We start from the raw sequence: 23467 nt of genomic DNA on the forward strand, positions 1-23467 counted from the left end.
TAATAGCACCTATATCTATGATTTCAACCTTCAACTCATTGGCCAAACATTCACAAATAACATGAGTTGGAACTACTCTAGTGCCCCCTCAATATAAATACACTCAACCAACTGGACAATCAGCTAAATCCCACCCTTTTACTATAGAGATCTCTAAATGTTGGAAAATATTCAAATAGGTTTTTGCCTTGAACTGCCAGCCATTAGAATTTGCTCCCTGCTCCTTGTTTTCATGACTGTACCAAAATGCAGAAATTTAAATGCAATGTGAACAAATATCTTGCTGCACAACTTTGCACTTAGATTGCTCTTGTATATATGGTCCCTAATTCACAGTAACTTCTTACATGTTGGTGGTAGTCTGCCTTGTTTGGGATGAATAAAAGTTAAAAAGAAGAAAAAAAAATTAAGTAGCTTTATACAAACTAGTATCTTTTTTTAGGGGTTGTTGCCACCAGGACTTAGGATTTTTAGTAGGCTTATGGCAGGATTGTTTTGAAGTTGCTGAAAAGTGTTAATTTTTTATCATAATTCCAAATATTTGGAAAATAATTTTTAAAAAAAGATCGAAATCCATAAAAATCAAAGAAAATTAATAATTTTTCTTGAACACCTAATAAACGAGAAAATTACTTCCTATTGCTGATGAAATTGCTTTTTATATCATACTTTTGCACAGTGGAATAATTTGACTCTTTAACAAGGTAGACAAAACTAATCACTAAAAAAATGGCAGCTTCTCTCAGAGCTAACCACTTCAAAATAGCCTGCAATTCTAACTAAGAATAGAATTCCAATTATTTAACACTTTTTACCAATCATGGTTGATGGAACGAGGACAATTTTTTCCCCATAGCGTTCAGTTCAAAATTCTGTATAAGTTCCCAAGTTTGAAAAAATGCATCTGTTGAAGGCAGTGAGAATAGCATCCGAGGTGAGAATAGCAATCCAAATGATCCAAATCTGTTAATCATCTTTTTTTTTTTTTTTGCAGAAAGGAACAAGTGGTGAAATGGACAACTTTTTACATTAATTCTCACAACATCGAAGTTTCATTTTACATCTGGATCTCAAAAATAATCATGGAAGAAGAAATGAAGGATTCAACATCGGTATTATTACTACCCAATACTCGGATTGCACTACAAGAATTGGAAAATGAGTTAAAGTGTTGTGCATGGTATGTATTTATTTGTTTATTGTTAAAGTTTAATTTTACTTAACTAACATGCATATCTATTAGAAAGTTTGGTTGTTAGATTTTACGTAAACTGTTTGGAACTGGGAGAGACCAGAATAGGGTATGGTCCCCTGTACAGAATCTTTGACTCTGCATATTGAAAGTTCTCCCTATGTTACTCATAACACATGAATAAAATCTATAATATAAATCTCATCTGTGTATTTAAATGTATGTTTGTATGTCTGGCTAAAACTTTCATCGGAGGCGATGGATGTTCACGAGATCGGTATCATTTTGAAGCTCGACCCTTCAGATGACAAATATCAAAAAATTGGCCAAAACATTAATTCCTTCACCCTCCACTGGACACTTTTCTGCAAGGAGGGGTCGCTTTTTTCACTGATATTTTCGAAATTCATCCCCTCTTTTTGATTGCCTAGCCTTTATTTAAACCTACGTCACTTCTGGTTTGGCAATGGGCGAAATAACAAAGACGTCACTTTTTTTTTTTTTTTTTCTCATTCTTTTCCTCCTTCGTGGTACGAGTTCGAGCCTGCCTGTCTGCTACCGCTTTTTTTTTTTTTTTTTTCCTCTCAACAAACACCTCTAAACACCCGGGCAACGCCGGGCACTCAAACTAGTAAATATATAAAACTAACAAAGATGGCCACGCTTTGTGCAGGATTTTGCTGTACGCCCAGGTACTCACTTCACGGGCACACTTGTAGTAAATGGATGTTGTAAGAGCAACTATTACTAAAAAAAAGTTAAGGTGTTTAAAATTTTTTAACTACATCCTGAAGTAACTGAACTCCAACCATGAACTTTAAAGCTAATAGGTTATAGTAACGTTGACATTTATATTGTTATACATAAAGATTGAAACAATTACAAAGAATAATAATGGGTGGCATCTTTAGTGTGTATCTATAAGGGGGAAAAAGTATTATCTTAAATTTTTCAAACGAATTGTATGTATCTCAAAAAAAAAAAAAGGGATCCTTAATGATCCATTCCATTGTTTTTGGCAGCGTTATTTTGGAAGGTCAAACTTAAGAGATACAGTGCAATAAATTTTGGCTTATGTTAGGGACGACTATTATGTCAAATTTCATCAAGATTTGTTGAAGGGGTGGAAGAGGGTGATCTAATTCCAATTCACAAAGAAGTTGATCAGCACAATGGTGGCAGCCCCTGGGATGGTGGTGAACCCCAACTTGGTGCACATTATCCCTAAGTGTAGGAGTTTATGAAGAGCAGCACTAAATATGACCTGAACTTTTTGACCATGAAAAATGGTGTGCATGATCCCTAGGTCGAGGACCATCATGTTAGGTTTGGTTATGATCGATCCAGTGATGTGGACTGTAGGAGAGTATATATATATATATATATATATATATATATATATATATATATAGACCTTGACTGTAACCTTGATAAATGGTGTACATTATCCCTAGGTGGGGGAACCATCATCATGCCAGGTTTGATCATGATTGGTTCAGTGGTGTGGGCTGTAGGAGGGTTGTACACACAGACACACGAATGCTACTACTTTATGTATAGATATGTCAGCCATAAGATTTATGACCTTTGTAACACGTCTGGTCCGAGATAACCTCTCCTCATTGTATCCCTAAGTGATGCATATGGATGCGAGAACAAGATGCATGGTTAAATATGAGATAATTTTATTATAGTAAGAAATTCCACCAAACAACTCAATCAAAGCGAAGGTGAACAAAAATACATAATTACAATGTTATGAGTGAACGACTCAAAAAAAACAAACAAACAAAAAAACAAACAAACAAAAATATGTATACATGCATGTCATTATTAAGACAGGGAGGGGGTGTAGATTGGGGTTGGGTAAAAGAAAATGTAAAGTACTTAGCTGGGTGAAACAATCAACGATCAGAAAATAAAATATTAAACAAAAAAATATTGTCCAATCCTGAAGATTTCCGAATGGTCGGAAGATGATATTATAGTCCAGAGATTGTTTAATCTTTCTCACATTTATTTTCCCACTTTCTCCGCTTTATTTTTTTTTTTTCATTTTGTATTGGTATTTTCTCTCTCACTTAACTGTTCAGCTTGGTCTTTTCCTTCAGTGAATTATCTTCAGTCTTTAGGTGGCATGGTAACGATTTGTTATAACCTTTTTATAAATCCTTCAGTCGCTTGGTGTAAGCTCCAAATTAATTTTTATCTTGTCTTTATGATGCAAGCCAATGCATCAAGTCGTATTTAGGCGATTTTGTAATCCTTCGCCATATCCTAGACTGGAACAAAACATGTTTCACAATGTCTATTTTGGTTCATTCGCAGCACAAGAAAACTCTTTTCAATCCTCTCTGCAGGAATAAACTTGAGTGCACGGCATGCAGGTTGATATGCCATGGATTCACACTATAGCCTAGCTAACAAGATGCAGGATTCTATGCACCAGCTATGAATAGAATGAATTTTTGAGAAGCTTCTGGCTACTTGCTTTTCCCGCTAAAACTGTTTCATTTTCACCTTTTTTGTATTAACCACATAGTGGCCTTTGCCTTCTTCGTTGCCATATTTGAGTTTGCTTGTTGCTAGGTGACTTTGAGAGCGCGATAAGTAGGGGTTTCCTTGTCTAACTGACTTCTGCTCGCATGAAAGCGTTAGTGGTTAGATACATTGTTCATAGGCTTAGGAGAAATGGCTGATCACCTGGTTGTCTGATAGCTGAAACTGAGGAGGAGGGGCTGGCTGGCTATTGATGCATTATGTCCTTGCTATGATTTTACATCAAAATTGTGATTGGGTCCTTTTGTGCCAAAATTGTATGTCTTCTGCATATTTGCTTGTACTTGTTTCAGCATTAACCTTAGAGTAGTTAGATCAAATTTACCCACAGAATTTGCTGTGTCCTGTACGAATGCTGCTCAAGCACAGCAACCCAATGCAATGTCAAGTAAGTGTTCGCAATTCCAGTGGCAAACCCCGTAGAGGCAAGGGTCCAGGATCAGCCTGGTATCATATTTTACTGTTCTGAGTCAGGTTTTCAGCTAAGCTCTGCATTGTCTTTTTTCTAACCCTGAGAAAGGACTGGTTTAATGACTTTGATGAAATCACTTGGATGACGACGAAGAATGTGACTGAACCAATGAAGACTTTTTCAGAAAAGAGCTTGCTGCAAAAAGGATATGTTTCAGCGAAAATAAACAACAGCACTTAATGAACTGCTGTTAACGAACGGTAGTGATCGAACATTTCAATCTTTCATAGGTTGCTTGCTCTCATCAGCCAGATTTCACTGCCATACAACAGACTAGATCTAAAATATGTTTTGTATTTGTAGATTAGTTTATTTTTATTGGCATAAATTTTGTAAATGACAACGCATAATTGTGAACCTGATTGGTGCAAACACACCAAATGAGAGTGGGCATTGGAATGATGGTTACAAAGGGATGTTTGTACACTCCCAAATTGGGATTATTGTTATATAGCAGGGACTCATATTGAGGACATATTAACGGGGACTCTGAACAGATAATGGCAATTTTTCTGGGAAGACATTTATAAATCATGGTGACTGCGACAATTCTTGGAGGTTTAATATTAATACAGACTGGAAGATATTTTGCAACAGTTCTTATGCACATATAGTGAGGAGGAGATACTTCACTTATGATGGCGGGAAGGACACATAACTTGGAAGGGTTTACACAAAGTTCTTACAAGATGATGATAAAACACATTTCCTTTTCTGTTGTAAAGAATGACGACATGAGACAACATTTACAAAACATAAATGGTGATTTCTTTATTCATCTCATCGGCTGGTCGATGACATCAGGAATTCAAACTTGGATTTACATCGTCTAATGTTCTACCATTCACTTCTAAGGGGCTCTCTTCTCCAACTGACTATCTCTCATCAGCTGTTGACTTTCAACTCTGTCTGATAAACTCCCTCACTCCGAACCCTCAGATTCCTATATTGAGAAATCTCCTTTGTTTATGACGTCAGAAGTGTGGTTTTCAAACATGACTGATTATCACGTCGCTTTACATATGTTTGTCCAAACACACTTTTGGCAAACAAAAGAATCCTCAATACTAATATCTAACCTATTTTTAAACAATATATTTTAAATTTGCATTGTCCATTCTTTTAATTGACATATTTAATATCTAGATTTCTAAAAGAATGGACAATTGACTTCTTTTTTTTTTTTTCCGACATAAACAATATTTAACTATTTCTAATAGAATTAACAATAGACTTAATTTCTGACATCCCATTTTCCATTATTATCTTTAACACTTGCTTACAGGGTTCGATTCTCGCCTTATCCTAATATCATTTTCACTTATCTAGTATTCTTACTTATATGGGAAGGGACAGCCCTTGCAGATAACATTATCACCAATGGATACAGTCCTGTATCTTACATCATTAGGGTGGGGGTTGGGGGCTTTAATCATTGCTAGAGTAACTTGCAATGTTTCCCAGTCTTGCCTGGAGCAAATGTAACCTATTTCTTTTGAAACACTTATCTCTCTACCCCTCTCTTTCCTCCTTCTCAATCCCCTCTTTTTTTCTTCATTCTGGACATAGACACACAGAGATACCTATAGACAACTTTCCTTTTTATAATACATTCCTTGAAGTAGGAGTCCACATTTTCTTTCAAATAAGTACATAAAGTGGTTAAAAAACGTTTTCTCTGCCAAAACCTAGCCCCATCCTCCAAATTTTAGATATTAATCCAGGGGAATGCTGATCAAGAATATATCCACTTTGTAGCTGTTTGTTTTGTAGTTTTTTAATTTTCGCTGGATAAGTGCCTTTTGTATAATAGATTATGCCCTAAATCAATGACACATCCAGCATAATACTTTTTCACTAGGAAATAATTAGCATATCCTACCAACCTGTTGAATTAAATACATGCAACTACAGTCTTTTAATAATAACTAGTGGAGATGCCTGGTGTTGCCCGGGTATTTGTAGGTGTGTATGGAGGAAAACAGTGGTAGTAAGGCAGATAGACCTGGACAGTGAAGGAGGAAAAGAATGTGAAAATAATAAGGAAAAAAACCTATTAGTATAACACTAACACCCTCTGTTGTCCGGGGGCAGGGTGCATCTGTCACTAACCTGGTTCACGGGAGCATACTTGTGATGTACTCTTGGCCGCGTTCATTGCTCCCAGCTCGCAGGACCATAGATGCAACCCAGCAGGGCTACATTCTTACTTGTCTAGTGGTGGACTCCTCAAGGGTGACCAGACTTTCACTGGTCACTGGAAAATATCTCTCTGCTGTTCAGGGCACGCGAAATGTGCATGACCCTAAGTCCGTGGGGCAACATTGTTGATTTCGGCCGTCACTCTGGCTTCGTGCTGGATCCAGTCTATCTCTTTCATCATCTGGTGTCAGGGCATGCCTAAAATAAACTGCATCTTCATTCAGGCCGGCAATCGAGAAACAAAGAAAAAACTCTGGTTCATTTTCGTAAAAACCAAGCAAAATAATTATTTATAAATCATTTTACACTTGTATAAAGTCGAGTTCTTTGATCCGAGCTTCATGATGTAGGTTGTATAATTCAAGTTCATCTAGTTGATTTCCCTGCTAAGAACAAGAGCTTTTCAACTTAGCTTTTATGAGGGTTTCTGCCCCACCCCCCACTCCAGGCGGAGCGAGAGCGATGTGGACGATGCCAGCCAGTAAAAAAAACGACCCTGATTCTAAAAAGCCAATCGTTTTTATAAAGCTGGCCTCTTCTCCTCCTGTCATTTGAAGACTACTTTTTTTTTTTTTTCCTCTAAACCTCTTCTTTCTCTTTCCCATTATCTTATTCTTTTTCTTCTCTCGTAAACTCCTTTCTCTGTCCCCTTATTTTATATTCTTTTCATTTTCTCTTTTCTTGTGAACCTCTTCTTTCTCTTTCGTGACCATATCTCTCCCTAGGTTCAACCCCCAGCCCCACTGCCCCAATACACACCGCTCTAAACACCCGGGCAACACCGAGTACCCCCCGTTAGTCTTTAATATAAATCTCACCTGTCTGTTTAAATGTATGTATGTTTGTATGTCTGCCTAAAACTTTTGACAGGCGATGGATTTTCACGAGATCGCTATCGTTTTGAAGCTCGACCCTTCGTAAGACAAATATCGAAAAATTGGCCAAAAACATCACTCTCAACTAGGCACTTTTCTACAAGGGGGGGTTGCTTTTTTCGCCAATAATTCCGAAAGTCATCTCCTGTTTTCAATTGACTAGCATTATTTTAAATCTATGTCACTTTCGGTTTGGCGATGGGTGCAATGGCAAAAACGTCACATTTTTTTTTTTCCCCCCACATTCTTTTCCTTTTTGAAATTTGCCTCTTTTGGAGAAGTAAGTAAATGAGGGCGATTAAAAAAGGATTTTTACACCTTAAAATACTATCAAAATGAATTTTAATTTTAAAACTGTTGTTCAAAGTATTAAAATATTATTCCTCTATAAAACTATTGAATGCTTTAAATGTGATTGCATAGGACATAAAAATATGCATTGCAGAACAAAAAAAAACAAAAAAAACAAGGGTTTTATCAGAATTACCAGCTCCATTAAAGATGTTGGAAAGTTTGCTCAAATTAAAATAGAAACAAAAAATGTAATTACACTTGGGTTTCTATCTAACTATCTCTCTCTCTCTCTCTCTCTCTCTCTCTCTCTCTCTCTCTCTCTCTCTCTCTCTCTCTCTCTCTCTCTCTCTATATATATATATATATCTATATATATATATATATATATATTTTATTATTTTTAAAACAGTAATCTACGTACGCGCGTGTTTCAAGGTTTTTACCTCTCATCAGCATAGTTTATATATATATATATATATATATAAAAATATAAAAGCGAAAATGTATGTATGTTTGCTTTTCCTCGATGTCCACGAAAGGCTTCTTTCAAAGAAGCGCTTGCTCGCTTCACAACTTTTAAAAACTTTTTATGTATAAATTGTAATATCTACGAATTATCCACGGAGCTCGCCTCTCTATTTAATTTTATTGACTTTCAAACGTTAATTATTCCACATTTCCCGCATCGGCTTGCGTTACAATCGGTTTTCAGTATAAAAAAAGCGAACCTCGACTCTAATCACAGGCCCAGAGCCAGTTTGGTCAATGTCGACTTCGTCATATCAGACTGTAGCTTTCATTTCGAGACGAGGGAGCGGGTTTTTAAAAACAAACAAACCCATTTATTCAAAACTGTCCCGCACAAAATAACTGCTGAATACCTATCGCCGTCACGTCAATCAAAAATGCGCACCTGTTTTTTTTTTTTAAATCACTTTACTATTTTCCAACTGCGCGTCGTCAACGCTTCGGGTTTTTTCACATACCCCGAAAAACACCCGGGCAACGCCGGGTACCCCTCGCTAGTATATATATATAAAAGCGAAAATCTATGTATGTGTGTGTATTTGTATGTATCGCAAAAACTTTCCACACGGGTCACGGATTTTTGCCAGATCGGTATCATTTTTAACTTCCAACCTTCGCCCGACAAATATCGAAAAATTGGGCAAAAACGTTAATTTTCTAGAGGGGGGGGGGTCAGCAAAAAACCATCCTCTCATGATGAAATCGGTTCTACGCATGCATCAGATGACATCGTAACCTGATTTAGTTTAAATATTTGAAGAACTGATACAATTTCATGTACGTTGTGTTAGCTCAGTTGGTTATTATCTAAACATTTTGGATTCGAATCGTGGTGTGAGATTTCTTTTTTTTTCTTTCGATTTTAAAAATTTTAATATTGAAGCAGGGTTATTTTAGCCATTTTTCACTTGTTTTCAGATTTTTTAACGTTTTTTTTACTTAGGTTTCATTACCCCCCCCCAAGCTCGACCCCCCCCCTCCAAAAAAAAAAAAACTGGGTAACGCTGGGTACCCACCGATTTTTTTAAAATTTTAATATTGAAACGGGGTTATTTAAGCCATTTTTCACATGTTTTTTTTTGGGGGGGGGGTTATTTTCCAGTTTTAACGTTCGTTTTTCTGTTTTCTTTTTTGTTTTTCCGATTTTTACATATAACATTGTTCGCTTGCCTTACGTTAGTTTTTTTGTATTTTTTTTTCGATTTTTTTTGTAAGTTTTAACTTTTTTTTTATATATTTAATTTTTATTTAATATTTAAAAATATTTACTTCGCTTATTCTTATGTTTTGATTACCCACCGCCCGAGCACACACACATCTAAACACTCGGGCAATGCCGGGTACCCCCCGCTAGTATATATATATAAAAGCAAAAATGTGTGTTAGTATATGTGTGTGTGCATTTGTTTCTGTATGTCTGCCAAATGCTTTTTTCGACGGGCTTCTCAATCGGGTTAGTCCTTCTTAAAACTTTTTATATACTCCCTAAATAATAATATCTACCAGTTATGACTGGGGATGGCATCTATCTTTAATTTGCCCGACTTTTACGCGCTATTTTCGAGATTTTTTTTTTTTTTTTGATCGACGCATCTTCGTTACGCTTTTCAGTATAAAAAAAAGCGAAAACTGGCGTGTAGCCACGTCATGTTTCAAGGTCAAACATCACGTGACTTAACTTTCTCGCACCTGTCAATTTCTTTTTATAAACGTTAAATTAAGACACTTTTCATTTCTTTCCCCTCGTGGTCAAGATGGTTAGGTATCGGGGTTTTTTTTTCCTTTCGTTTCCACCTTCGCGTTAAGGCTTCGGGGTTCGAGCCTACCTTCCTATTAAAACTTTTTCCTTTTACTCCTCCAAACACCCGGCCAACTTTTTTTTGTTAAACAGGGGTTGTTTTGCTCTACCCACCCCAACACACACACACACACTGCTAGTCTATCTATATATCTTAACACATAGAAAATTGGCAAACCAACTTTGAAAACTAACAAAATTTAAAAAAAAAAATTATAACTGGAGAGCAAATCAAATTCAAAGGTGAACTGATAGTGACAGTTACACTTCAATAAAAAACGTGAAAACAAAAATTATTTGTAGTGAATGCATCATAAACTTCTCCAGTTATAGATGTGTTGGAGAAATTTCAACTCTGGTGTTTATCAATAAATTAATTTTTGCCAAAAATGTAAAAACTAAGCATTCTGTGTATGAGTGTAAAAAAAGAACTAAAAATAAAGAATCTTACACAAGTTTTTTGTCCTGGTGTGCATGATAAATGAAATAAAGTGTCTGTGAAACTTAAGTTGGAAAAAAAAAAGTGGAATGTTCTGTTCACATCAGAAAAAAGAATCTTATTAGAATGGAATAGGCTTAAGAAAGTGTAAGAGCAATTCAGAGTTGAATTTGCCTTTGGTAAAGAAAAAGGAATGATTTGTTGATAGATATATATATATATATATACATATATATATATATATATATATATATATATATAATTTTTTTTTTTTTTTTTTTTTTTTTTTTTTAGAATGCCAAAAGAATGTGTTGCTATTTTTTTTTTAGTCTATTTAATTACTTGCAATTTGATTTTATGATGTGAATAGAACTTTTTCTTTTTAAAATTAGCAGTCATTTTTTAATTTTTTTATTTTTACCTCTTAAAAGCTTTTTCTTTTTTTAATTCATTAGTCCCTCTGCTTTCATATTTAAAGTGTCAATATTCTAAGAAAAAAAACTATGCATATTTTCTATAATTAAAATTTCTCTATCCAGTCTGTGGTTTAGGGTTTTTTTTTTTTAGTAATTCATCACAGACATTTTCAATTTAACATTTTTTTTCCTTTTAAGGTCAGCAATTAGCTTGCCCTCAAATTTTATTTCTGAAGTGACTCTTTCGGCTATTGTTTTAGTTCTCCTCAAAGTTGGTTTTCCAATTCTTTCCACATTTAAAGAATTGAAAAATGAGTTGGAGTCTAATTGCAATTTAATATTTTTATACAATATTCTTACCTTTGCAAAATTCTTGATATTTTCAACTTGGTCACTTTTAGCAATTTTAATAAATAGTTTTTTAAATTTTATTTTTATATTTACAATCTTTGCACCACTCCAATTGCCGTAACCCCAAACATGGTTTAGGGAGCAAATTATTTTTCTTTTGTTTATCGAATTTAGTTAATTGTAGGTATAGATTACTTCATACCTTCCAAAAATAATTCCAGCAAAAACCTAACAGCCAGCCGTGGTTCTCTCCAGTATGTGCTGCTGCCATTGCGCTAGAAATCACTTTTTCCATTGCTTCTAAGGTAATAGATGTACTGACACTAAAGCGGCCTTCAGGACTGCCAGCAACCATTGTGAAAGAGTAATAAAAAATCCAAGAGAGTTATATACTTAGTCCGTCAAGTCCAAAGAAGCTGAGTAGTGGCTTGGTTCTCATCAGTTTTGGTAAATAACAAACAGGGTCTTGAATAGAAGTGTGTGCTCTATCCCAACTTTCATCAATAAATCTGAGGTAATCTCATCAGCATCAGATAAAGCCAAACTCTTTGCCAAGAACTTTGAAGCTACTCTGTGATCAGCCCCCTCTCCCATATTTCCTCCTGTGTCTGAAAGCACCTTATGCGACATACAAATATTTGTCTGATGTTGTCAAACTAATCAAAAACCTCGAGTCCAGAAAAGCAACTGGCTCTGATTCCAATTATAGTGCTGAAAAAGCTTCAACCAGAACTAGCTCCCATACTAAAAAGCTGTTTAAGCATTGCCTTTAGAAGAATTGTTTCCCAACACCCAGGAAAACCTCATCAGTATTACACGTATTTAAAAATTCAGGTGATTGGTCATCTCCCTCAATACAAACCAATCGGTCTCCTGTGCATCATGAGTAAGGTACTGGAATCTGTCTTAAATAGAGAAGTAATTAACCACCTCAACAAAAATAACCTCCTCAGTGACATGTAATATGGTTTCTGTTCTGCTAGATCTATAGCAGATGTACTAACAGTAATATCTTATAGGATTAGCAAATCTCTTGATGGAGGCTTCTTTTCTAAGGCAATTGCTCTTGAAATATAAAAGGCCTTTGATAGGGTATGCTTTAAAGGTCTACTCAACAAAATCTCCAGCTATGGTATTGCTGGAAATGTCTTTTCAATTATTAAATCATTTCTCTCTGATAGGTTCATAAGAGTAGTGATTGATGGGCAGAAATCAGCTCACAGTATTAATACTGGAGTCCCTCTGGTGTCCATCCCGGGTCCAACTCTTGCTGATCTACATCAATGATCTCCCAAATCACATTCTAAGATCATTCGTACTGATGACACTACCATTTATGGTAACACTTCAAAGCCCGTGAACGACCAAGTTCTCTCTGATTCTCTCTCCTCTGATCTTAAATATGTGCAATGGGGAAAAAGGTGGCTGGTTAATTTAATGCATCTAAAACCGAACTTCTATCTTTACATCATCAACACTCTGATCTCCGTCTGGCATCAATTGAAATGAATGACTCGTTTTGGGGAGGCTCCATGTTTTTAAAAGCTTCTGGGTGGAACACTTACATAAAATCAGTTGCGAAGGCTGCTGGAAAAACGGTAGGATTGTGCTGATGCTATTCTCTACCTGTATAAGAGTCAAGTATGTTAAAGGATGGAGTACTGTTCGCACATCTGAGCAGGAGCTGCTAGAAGCACTTTATCCTACCTTGACTGAGTTCAAAATAGACTTCGTAGCCTAGTGGGGATTGATGTTTTCTCTCTCCTGTAACCTCTTTCCCACAGAAGAGATGTTACGAGCCTGTCTCTACTTTATCATTATTTTCATAGCACTCTTTATCTGTGTCGAAACCTAAACGTAGATTCTATGAACAAAGCTTCTTTCTTAGAACTGCATGCCTGTGGAACTCTATTCTGTTTGCCTGCTTTCCAACTGACTACAATATGGTCGTCTTTAAGTCCAACGAAAACAAGTTCTTGATGAACCATCCCCCTTAAGTAATCCAATTTACCCAATTTCCATATACTCTGCTGGATACCAAGCCACATAGGTATAAAAGGAGGAGACAAAGCTGACCTAGCAGCAAAGTCATCCCTAAAAATGACCATAGATAAAAATCTCAAAATTCCCTATACAGACATGAAATCAACAATAAATAAACATTTAAAAGAAATGGCAAAAGTCATGGAATCTGAACAAAGAAAACAAACTCTTCAAAACAACACCCAATCTTTAAAAAAATGGACGCAAAAAAAAAAAAATAAATAATAATAGAAGAGAAGTCATACTAAATCGACTCCACATAGGATATACACATCTAACCCACAATTATTTATTAAAACAAGAACAACCAAAGTGCCAATGTGGATACTTACTGACTATAAAACATATGTTTGAGGATTGTAAAAATACCAAAATTATAAGAGGAAAATATTTCAACAAAAGAAAACTTGGAAAAATATTCCAAGAAGTCGAACCAAAAAAAATTATGGATTTCTTTTTAAAAAATTGGAATATACGACAAAATTTAAACACTTATTACAACAAATGAGAAAATATAAAAAAACATCTAAACACACAACAAACAAATTATCAATATATAATAAAACTATACAAACCAAGTATAGCAAACATCTATCTACAAAATAATCCCCTCAATATGAAATAATTCTGAAGACTAGGACCAAATCAAGCAACATAAATAAACATCTGAAGAAATCTGTAAGAACCTGAAGGTTTTATTCCCCCCCAAAGGAATCGGCATTAAATAACCGAAAAGGGTTGATATACCGTAAAACAACCAACCAACCAATTTCCATTACTAACGATTACTGCGATATCATCTCATTGACTACTGTACACTCATTAACCCTTATCCTCAAGTCGCCTCCAGGCTTTGATAAGAGGTAACTCCTTTGTAAAAAAACAAAAAAACAAAGTTAGTTAATTACTATTTATTTTTCTTCACTTTTTGTTACAGATTTGCTCTACTATTTGACATCCAACTTTGCTCAATGTATTTTAAATTTTGGCTAACACTAATAAAATGTCAATCCACTGTAATATTAAACTAGTTTTAAATTACTTTCATTCTCTAGTTTATTAAGAACCTTTCTGATTTCTGCATCGGTTTTCTATGCTAAATCTTGTGCTAATATTAAGCATTTAAAGTTAATGCTCATCTCTAACAATTTGAAATCATCCCAATGTTAGTTAACTATGTTAGTGAAAATAGTGTTATCTTTGTTTTTTATTGTGAGATTCGTACATTCTCATCTTTTGTGAAAAAGATGTTTTAGGGCTAAACAATTTAGTTCATTATTGTATCACTTCCACAAATGTAAGGTTGATAAATTTTGTGTGTTAAAACGTACTGAATTTTTCTAATAGCACACAAACCTTTTTAAAAATCAGTTGAATTTGCAGTCTGTATAATAGATATTCACATCTGAGATACAAAGCAAGCATAATTTTGTGTTCAAGGTTCTAATTAAAATTATCGATAGTGTGCCAAATGGTGATTTATGAAAATGAACTTCCATTTTAATTATAATTTGTATAATTATTTTCTGTTCTTATTTGGTATGAAGAAAAATACCCTCAAAGTTTTTCACTTGCTCCAATTGCCATTCTTGAAATGCCTGCTATTATTTATTTTTTTTTCCCCCACCATTTGTTTTTCTGCTGAGTTTCTCTTCTAGTTGAAACATTTTTTAGTCATGGCAAATAGGCTACTAACTCTTTCATTCTAATTACATTGTCATGAATTTTCTTACTGGAGGATAAATTCTTGACTTAGAGATAAAAATAAACTTATATCTGAGCATACAACTGAAGTCATCTTGTGAAAATCCAACATTCTGGTTGTAGAAATGGTCATGTATTCAACATACATTTGGGTAGTCAGCATTGTTACCTTGAAGAAAGATAATAAACAAAACAAAAAGTTGGTATATTTACAAGTATTTACGAAAATACAGAATGTTCTAGAAAGAGAACAGTCCAAATAATCCTGAAATTGGGGGGATAACCATCACACCATAAATGACTTCTACAAAAGCTTGTAAAGTCAAAATTCAATAAAGCTGTTTATCAGCTAATTTAAAAAAATAAATTTTTGTTTTTGAAATTCATTATTTTTCAGTCAACATCTTTACAAATCTTTAATTCTCTTTTTGTGCTTCAAGAAAAGGGGGCAAATCTAAATATAAATATGGCCTTAGGTGTCAGTTCGCTTCAGTATGCCTCTATCAGCTTCTATTAACCCAAGAACTTTTTTTTTTTTTTTTTGCTCAACGTAACCATACCATTGAAATCTCCTGTTCTGCACACATCTCCCTATATTCTCCAGATTTAATCTGAGTTTATCAGAACCATGCCTGTCTTTGATTCACATAACATATCCATCATATCATTTCTCTCAATACAACACTTCTTCAGCACTTGCTAGTCAGGTTTTACTTCCTTACTTAATAACACTGCATATACATGCCTGATAGATTCTTTCCTTTGTCAACAGTGATAACTCTGCTGGTTAGTAATGGTAGATGTTTCTTGAACTTTGTCAAAATCAGGAATGGACAGACTATCACACTAGCACCTGCACCACCCTGTGTCTTAATGTTCTTTCCACAGTAACAATACTTTTCGACAATCTCAATAGCTTCACCATCCACTTGGTCTATAGTTTTCATCCATCTCCATTGTCTTACACTTTTTGCACAGGTATATTTCTTTTGTGTTTTATGGTTATTCATATGTATGTTGCTAGTTAATAAAATAATGAATTTCCAAACGGAACACTTTTGCCTTACTTTTATGCTGATATATATATATATATTTATATATATTACGAATTAAACCTTATGCCAAGGACCCTTATTCCAATTTTCAGAAAAATCCATATTGAATATTGTTGCTACATTTGAGCTGCTGCATCTACTATTAATCTCTCATTCTTAGACAGGGTTCAAAAGAGTCACTAACCTAATAGGTCTCGCACTGTCCCATCGATGAAATGTTGCATCCCTTTGTCTGTTTTACAAGTATTTTAGTAAGAGGTGCTTCGACAAACTATGAGCCCTTGTATCGCCTTGATGTAAAGACCTGCAACAAACCCAACAAGCAGCAAAATCCCACCCTTACACAGTAGAGATCCCTAGATGTAAGAAAGCCTTCTGCTCTTAATAGGTTCTTCCCTAGAACTGCTCGACTTTGGAATTCCCTCCCAGGTTCCTACTTCCCCAACTGCACTGACATGCAGAAGTTCAAGTGTAATATAAACAGATATCTTGCTGCTCAACTCCATAAATAGTACTTTGCAAATTATGTACCAGCAATAGTCCCTTACATCAAAGTGGCATTGTGCCGTGTTTGGGGTGGAAATGCAATAATAAAAAAAAAAAATTTTATTCTTGGAAAACGTTTAAAATTTCCCTCAAGCATAGCTCTGTTTCAAAATCAATAATGATTAGTTAATTAGTTTAGAGTTTACTCCATATAAACTGCAAAAAAATTGGAATCTTAGGAAGATGTCCATTATCCTATAATTATAAGAGCGACTGGACTCATAAAAAAGAACTTCGAAAACTACCTGACAAATATACCTCATGGACCAAATGCAAGAGAGCTTGAAACAATTGCACTTAAAGGGATGATTAGAATCTTAAAAAGCTCTCTCGGTTTGAATGTATCAGGTAGTGAGTGAATGTCTGGTATTTAGTAGATGCTCCATCCTAAGTCAGAACAAAATAATAGGAAAAGAAAAAAAAACCCATAAATACACATGTCCAACTTTTATATTCCTAAAATTTCAAGAGTTGCAGTTGAAGATTTTAATATTTTCAGAATTAGTTGTTTCCTGTGCAGAAGTATTAGTATAGAGAGAAAATGAGTCAACCTTAATTGACAAAAAAGTAATTTTTTTTTTTTTTAAATGTCAGGTGCTTGTTTTAATCAATATCCATTAGCATTGCATTCATTATTTTTTTCTCTTTCCCCATTGTTTGAAAAGGTACATGGATCGTAATTTTATGATTCTATGAGAAAATAAAGACAAAGCAAGGAGAGGGAGAGTACATTTAAAGACATTATACACAATGCAGACATTATTGGAAAAATAATCACATATACAGGGTGACCCAGAAAAAATGCCTCTCATGGAATCATAAAATTTATAATCCTCTCTACAATTCAACAATATTTGGTCCAAATTAACTTCAGTTTATGTCTTAGTTAGCCACCAAGTTTCAGTAATCAAAGTTCAACAGTTTTTGTTTTGTTGCTATTCAATACTAAGTATACCTTAATCCAACATGCTAAATTGTTAATAACTCTGACACATGCCTCTCTTTACATGATCCTAAGTTTGTTTGTGATGGCCATCTTCAGTTCAGGAATAGTCTGGGGAATGTGTTGATGCCCAAATAGATCAAAATCAGGATGGGGTCGAGTACAGACCTCATTCAGGATCGTAACCAACGTTTTTATTTAATTTTTAAAAAAGCGATCAGATTTTGATCAGCAAGATTCAACCTCATAATCATTTCTCAAACATGATGTCGACATTACCATTCATGTAATAGCCAAGGTTGTGATAAATACCGTTTGTCTCTGCCTGTCCCATGCCATCTAATGTTGATTATGTAATATATGTTTAGCAGCAGGGACCACTCTGGATTAACAGAGTTTGCAGTATTCGAAGAAAGCATGCGCTCCGGTGTTATGTCGGAGCAGTGAGACTCAGGCAAATCCTCCATACTGAAACTTGTATAGCATTGAGGTCAAAGGGAACTCAGAGTTGTTGATTTGTGCGTGACGTCCAATTCCATTCAGGGTGGAACCTCTCTTCTAGCCAGCACAATCTCCAGACGAACAGATCATCAGCAGGCCACCTTACTAATCCTATATAAAATTCCTTGAAGACTAAGAAAGGTCACTGAACTGAAGAAACTTTTTGAGTGCTGGCCAATGCTCTCCAAAGAACTGACAGCCCTCGACTAACTGTTCAAGAATGAAGTTGAGAAAGGCGCTGACTACCTTGGGGTTCCTTGCAGATTCCTCCGCTAAAGTTTGACTCAAGAAAGCAAGTCTCTCAGCATGTTCATGATGCATAAAGTTGTGCATCTTCAAACCTATGTCACATGTTTGTTGAATACAGACCTGTCTGCAAGACTAGTTTCTTTTTGTTTCAGAGAAGGTGGTGGAGTAATCCTCTTTTGAGGTAAGAGGTAATGTAATATCTATTCAGGTCTTCTGAGACTATCTTCTCCTTTTTTAGGGTGGGTAGTGTAGTATCTGTTATTCCCATATCATACTCCCAGGCATTAACTGCTCCTTTTGGGAGGGAGATGTTCATCATGATACTCTGCTCTCAGTCATTACTAGGGCTATGGCAACAAAAGACTCTTTTCATTGTTTTGACTCTCAAGACATAGACACGGTTAATGAATCGAGAACCAGATCATTCTATCTAAAAACATAATTAATTGAAATATACTCGAGAGTCAAAATAATGAAAAGAATATTCTCTTGTCATAGCCCTAGTCATTATCTTTGGAGAGGTGTGGGTCAGTGTAGGAAATGTTTGTTCAGCATATATTCCCATGTGTGTATGTATGTATAGCAAACAAGTTACACAGGCGTCCATGTTTTATTCAAGCAGGGAATCATGAGGCCTGCATTTAATCTGAAATGAAACATGAACATCCCTGTATAGCTTGTCATCAATACATGTTTATATTACTAAGTTATACTCTAGTATTAATCACGGAAGTAACATAATAGATTATATCACCTTATTATGTGCATATACATGAAACAGTTGTGTATACATTTGTGTAAAGAGAAACAAAAATAAGGTCAGTCCACATTTAACAAATAGATCTGTTAGAGAAACTTTAAAAAAAAAAAGAGCGCCCAAAACTTCGGAGAAATTTTGAAAATTTATTGGTTGATGGGAATGAATAAGGAGGGGAGTAGTATGAAGTATGAATTTCGATAATAAAACGATTAACTTTTGTTGCAGGTTGATGCGAACATGGTAAAAAGGATTGTGCAATGTAAATCCCCATATTTACAATGAATTAGCAAGCCTCCTAGCATTGCCCAGTTATAAAATGTTTAAATATGTTTTAACTCATGCAGACTTTGTATTAATTATTATAGAGCCAATACTCTATAAATTATTATATTGTACCTAATATAGTAAGTTTAAACGTAAAAAAAAAAAAAAAAAATGATTTGTGTGCCATCAGCTAAAATCGAAACCAAAACCTAAATCTCCAGTCTTATTCATTAGTGAATAACTTAAATCCATATATATACAAAAACTACAAAACATAAATGTTGTTTAACCTATGGCTTTTAATTAATACATGCGTAGAAAAAAATGGGTATAATTGACTTATGCCAGGCCAAGGTCAGTGTTTTGTTTTTAATTTTGACCACTTAGCAACTATTTTACCGGCTAAAAACCAAATTGAAAGTGTGCTACAAGTTCAAATATATCAAATTTCAACTCCAAACCAAATGTTCAGAAAGGAGTTTGATAGACACACACACCAACAAGGTCACTTAAAAATATTTCCATATGCTGTTTTTATCTTAAATCGTATGCAATTATGCAGAATGTAGAAACTATGCATAAACAGAATTCAGCGTAATAGTTAAATGAAATCAATTATCTAATAAAAAACGTAAAAAATAAGTAATTAACGCTCGTTTTTCAAAGGAATATGCAAATTATTGAACCTTCATGTAGTCGCTTACATATCTATAAAAAGTTTTAAATAATTAAAAAAGTAGGCTTTTAATATCAATGTCAGACTGAGAAAAAAAACCCTCAACTTTATATATATAACTAGCAGGGGTACCTGGTGTTGCCCGGGTATTTTGAAGTGTGTGTGCTTTTTGGTAAATCAAAACAAAAATCATTGCCCGTGTGATTGTGTCCAGGGGGTGTAAAAAAAAAAAGTTTTGGTAGGTAAGTAGGAAGGCTCGAACCCGAAACCTTGAGGCGAAGTTGGAAATTAAAGTGAAAAAAAGAAGTTCGATTTATTTAAGTGTTAAGAATTGGCAGGTGCCCATACTTAATGACTTAATGAGGTCAACTTTCACTGCAGGGTAGTTTTTTATTTACTGCAGTTTTCTCCCCCCCCCCAAACATAAAAAGACGATTGTCCAAATTGAATAGCAATTGTCTGATATAAGGAGAAACTCTGCATTGATCAAAGCTGATTGTTTTTGGACGTTCCCGGTGCGGTAACGATGCCGTAAGCTTTGAATTTCGCTTTTATACGAAAAAGCCAAATCAACATGCGGCGATCCAAAACTGTGGAATATTTAGCTTTTCAAAGTCGGGCAAATTAGACAGGCGACCCCCATTGTTAACTCGTAGATATCAGGTGATTGCTCATTCCTCTTTCAGTACAGGCCAATAAGTCTCCTATGTGTCATGAGTAAGTTGCTGGGATCTGTGTTAAATAGAGAAGGAATCAACCATCTCAGCAAAAATAACATTCTTAGTGACACACAATATGGTTTCCGTTTTGCTAGATCTACAGATGTGCTTACAGTTATATCTCATGGAGTTGGCGAATCTCCCGACGGAGGCAACCTTTCTATGGCAATTGCTCTTGACATATCTAAGGCCTTTGATAGGATATGACATGACTGTTTACTTCACAGGATCTCTAGCTATAGTATAGCTGGAAATGTCGTCTCAATTATTAAATCATTTCTTTCTGACCGGTTCATAAGAGTAGTAGTTGATGGGCAAAAATCAGAAGCCCACAGTATTAATGCTGGAGTCCCTCAGGGGTCCATCCTGGGTCCAACTCTTTTCCTTATCTACATTAATGATCTTCCAAATTACATCCTTAGATCATTTGTAGACATTTATGCTGATGACACTACCATTTATGGTAGCACATCTAAGTCAGTAAACAACCAAGTTCTCTCCGATTCTCTCTCCTCTGATCTTGAGCATGTGGTACAAAGGGAAAGGAGTAGCTAGTTACTTTTAATGCATCTAAAACCAAGCTTCTCTCTTTACATCATCAACGTTCTGATGCCCATCTGGCATCAGTTGAAATGAATGGCTCTCGTCTTGAGGAGGCCTCAAGTTTTGACAAGCTTCTGGGCTTTACCTTTGCTCCTGATCTTAAATGGAATACGTACATCAAATCTGTTGCCAAGGCTGCTGGAAAAATGGTGGGAGCCTTCTATTGATCCAGTAGATATCTCACTGCTGATGCAATTCTTTATCTATATAAGAGCCAGGTACATTCAAGGATGGAATACTGTTACCACATCTGGGCAGGAGCTGTTAGAAAGGACTTGATAGAGTTCAAAACAGACTTTGTAGCCTCTTAGGAGATATCTTTTTCTCTTCTCTGCAACCGCTATCTCACAGAAGAGATGTTGCGAGTTTGTCTCTGCTTTATCATTATTTTCATGGAAAGTGTTTGACTGAGCTTCAATCTATGGTCCCCCACCCAAATTTTCACAAGAAACACTCGTCTAGCTGAAAATACTATCAATAATCCCCCCCCCATTCGTTATCTGTGCCTAAACCTAAACCTAAATGTAGATTCCATGAACAAAGCTTCTTTCTTAGAACTGCACGCCTGTGGAATTGTCTTCCGTTTTCCTGTTTTCCAGCTGACTACAATATGGTTGTCTTCAAGTCTAACGTAAACAAGTTTTTGATGAGCCGTTCCACTTGTTAACAAATTTACAGAATTTCCATTACTAACGATTACTATATTGTCCAATTTCTACTGTACACTCTTTAACCCTTATACTTGAGTGGCCTCTTGGCCTTCATAAGTGGTAATGCTTATGTAAAATATATATATATATATATATTATGATTTAGACGTGATATAAAGAGTTTAAGAAGGAGCAAGTCGACCGATCACTTCCCGGAAAAAAGTCTTTTGCGGACATACACATAAAAGCGAACATACATACACACCTTTTGGTAAATGAAGCATAAACCTTTCTGTATATCTTGCTTGCCATAAGTGTAACTTTATACTACTCTATATCTTTACTCCTGTTGCAGTAAATACTGAAAAATAAAGATATATACAGCATTACGAATATGCATACATTACGTAATAGCTATTGCGCATATTTTAATTTTTAGCCTTGCAGCAAGTATGTCTTCATAGCTCAGTCATTAATGACAGAGGAAAAAATAAATCGTAAGCTAAATGCTTTCGTTTTGATTCTCGGTGGCGGCGCACGAGTCATTAATTTTTAAACTTTTAAAATCATTACTATGTATTGGGTTCAATATGATAGAATAATAAATACAATCTGCATTAATCAAAATATACTTAAGCATATTTTACGAACGGACAATACCGGGCGCTTTGCTAGTGTTGCCCGGTTCTAAAAAAAAACTCAAGTATGAATTTTTAATTTTTGCAGATTTCGTATTCTTTATTATAGAGATAATTCTCTATTAGTATATTGTACTCGATATATAGTAGTGATTTAAAAAGTTAAAAAATGATTTGGGTGCCATCAGCTAGAATGAAAACCAAAATGGATAGCTCTCCAGCATGCATAGAAGTAACACATTTAGTTGACTTACGTCTGTCAAGTTTCAATTTTAAAAAAATATTTTGACTTTTTAGCAGCTATTTTTACCGGTTAAAGAGCAAATCAAATTTGTTCCACAGCTCCAAATCCCCTATATATCGAGTTTCAACTCTGTAGACCCCAAAATTGACAGAGTAGTTTTGTAGAGACCATTCCTCAGACAAGGTTATTTTTATATATAATATATTATATATAAAAGTAATTCATGTGTAATTGAGCACTCTGGTCATTTCTTCTGTACAAAAATGCATCATGATACAGGATTTATTTGATCCACCAGGTAGGTTGGTTAGTAGTGTGACATAATTTTGGTTATGGGCACCAACTCTCCTTTTATGTAGTAAATGTATGTGATGTTTAGTGATAAGGTTTATGTTAAAGATTGAAAATTCCTGAGACTGGGTATAAAATGTTGTCTGTTTCATGAGAGAAGCCAGTAAAGCCAGGAAGGATTTGTTTTGGTTTTTGTTTTTCCAAAGAGAAATGAATAAGCCAGGCCACCCACGCTAGTTTGTTGTTGTGCTTTACTTTCAATATTTCATATTAATTTCACTTCTGTTAAACCTATTTTTTTTTTTTTTTCTCTTTCTCTCACTCTCTACCCGGCAACACTTCCTGTTGGTGAGTTGATCCAAAACAGTATTTGCCATTTCCGTCTTTAAGGGGTGGGAACTGGTGCGAAGGGTGGGGTAATCACACTGTTTCCTTTCTTGTTCCATTTATGTATT

General features: G+C 35.0%; 1 protein-coding gene across 1 annotated transcript in view; it reads left to right on the forward strand.

Moving 5' to 3' along the window:
* LOC145247428 (BRCA1-associated RING domain protein 1-like) overlaps window positions 1-23467 on the forward strand; it is a 129600-nt gene that overhangs the window by 24350 nt on the left and 81783 nt on the right. Inside the window, exon 2 of the mRNA XM_080109186.1 lies at window positions 995-1180. Within this exon, the coding sequence (XP_079965312.1) occupies window positions 1083-1180 (98 nt within the window). The 5' untranslated portion in view covers window positions 995-1082. The remainder of the gene's footprint in view (window positions 1-994; window positions 1181-23467) is intronic.

Source organism: Euprymna scolopes, chromosome 25 (genome assembly GCF_053919585.1).
Source record: "Euprymna scolopes isolate OS-2025 chromosome 25, ASM5391958v1, whole genome shotgun sequence".
NCBI lineage: Eukaryota > Metazoa > Mollusca > Cephalopoda > Sepiida > Sepiolidae > Euprymna > Euprymna scolopes.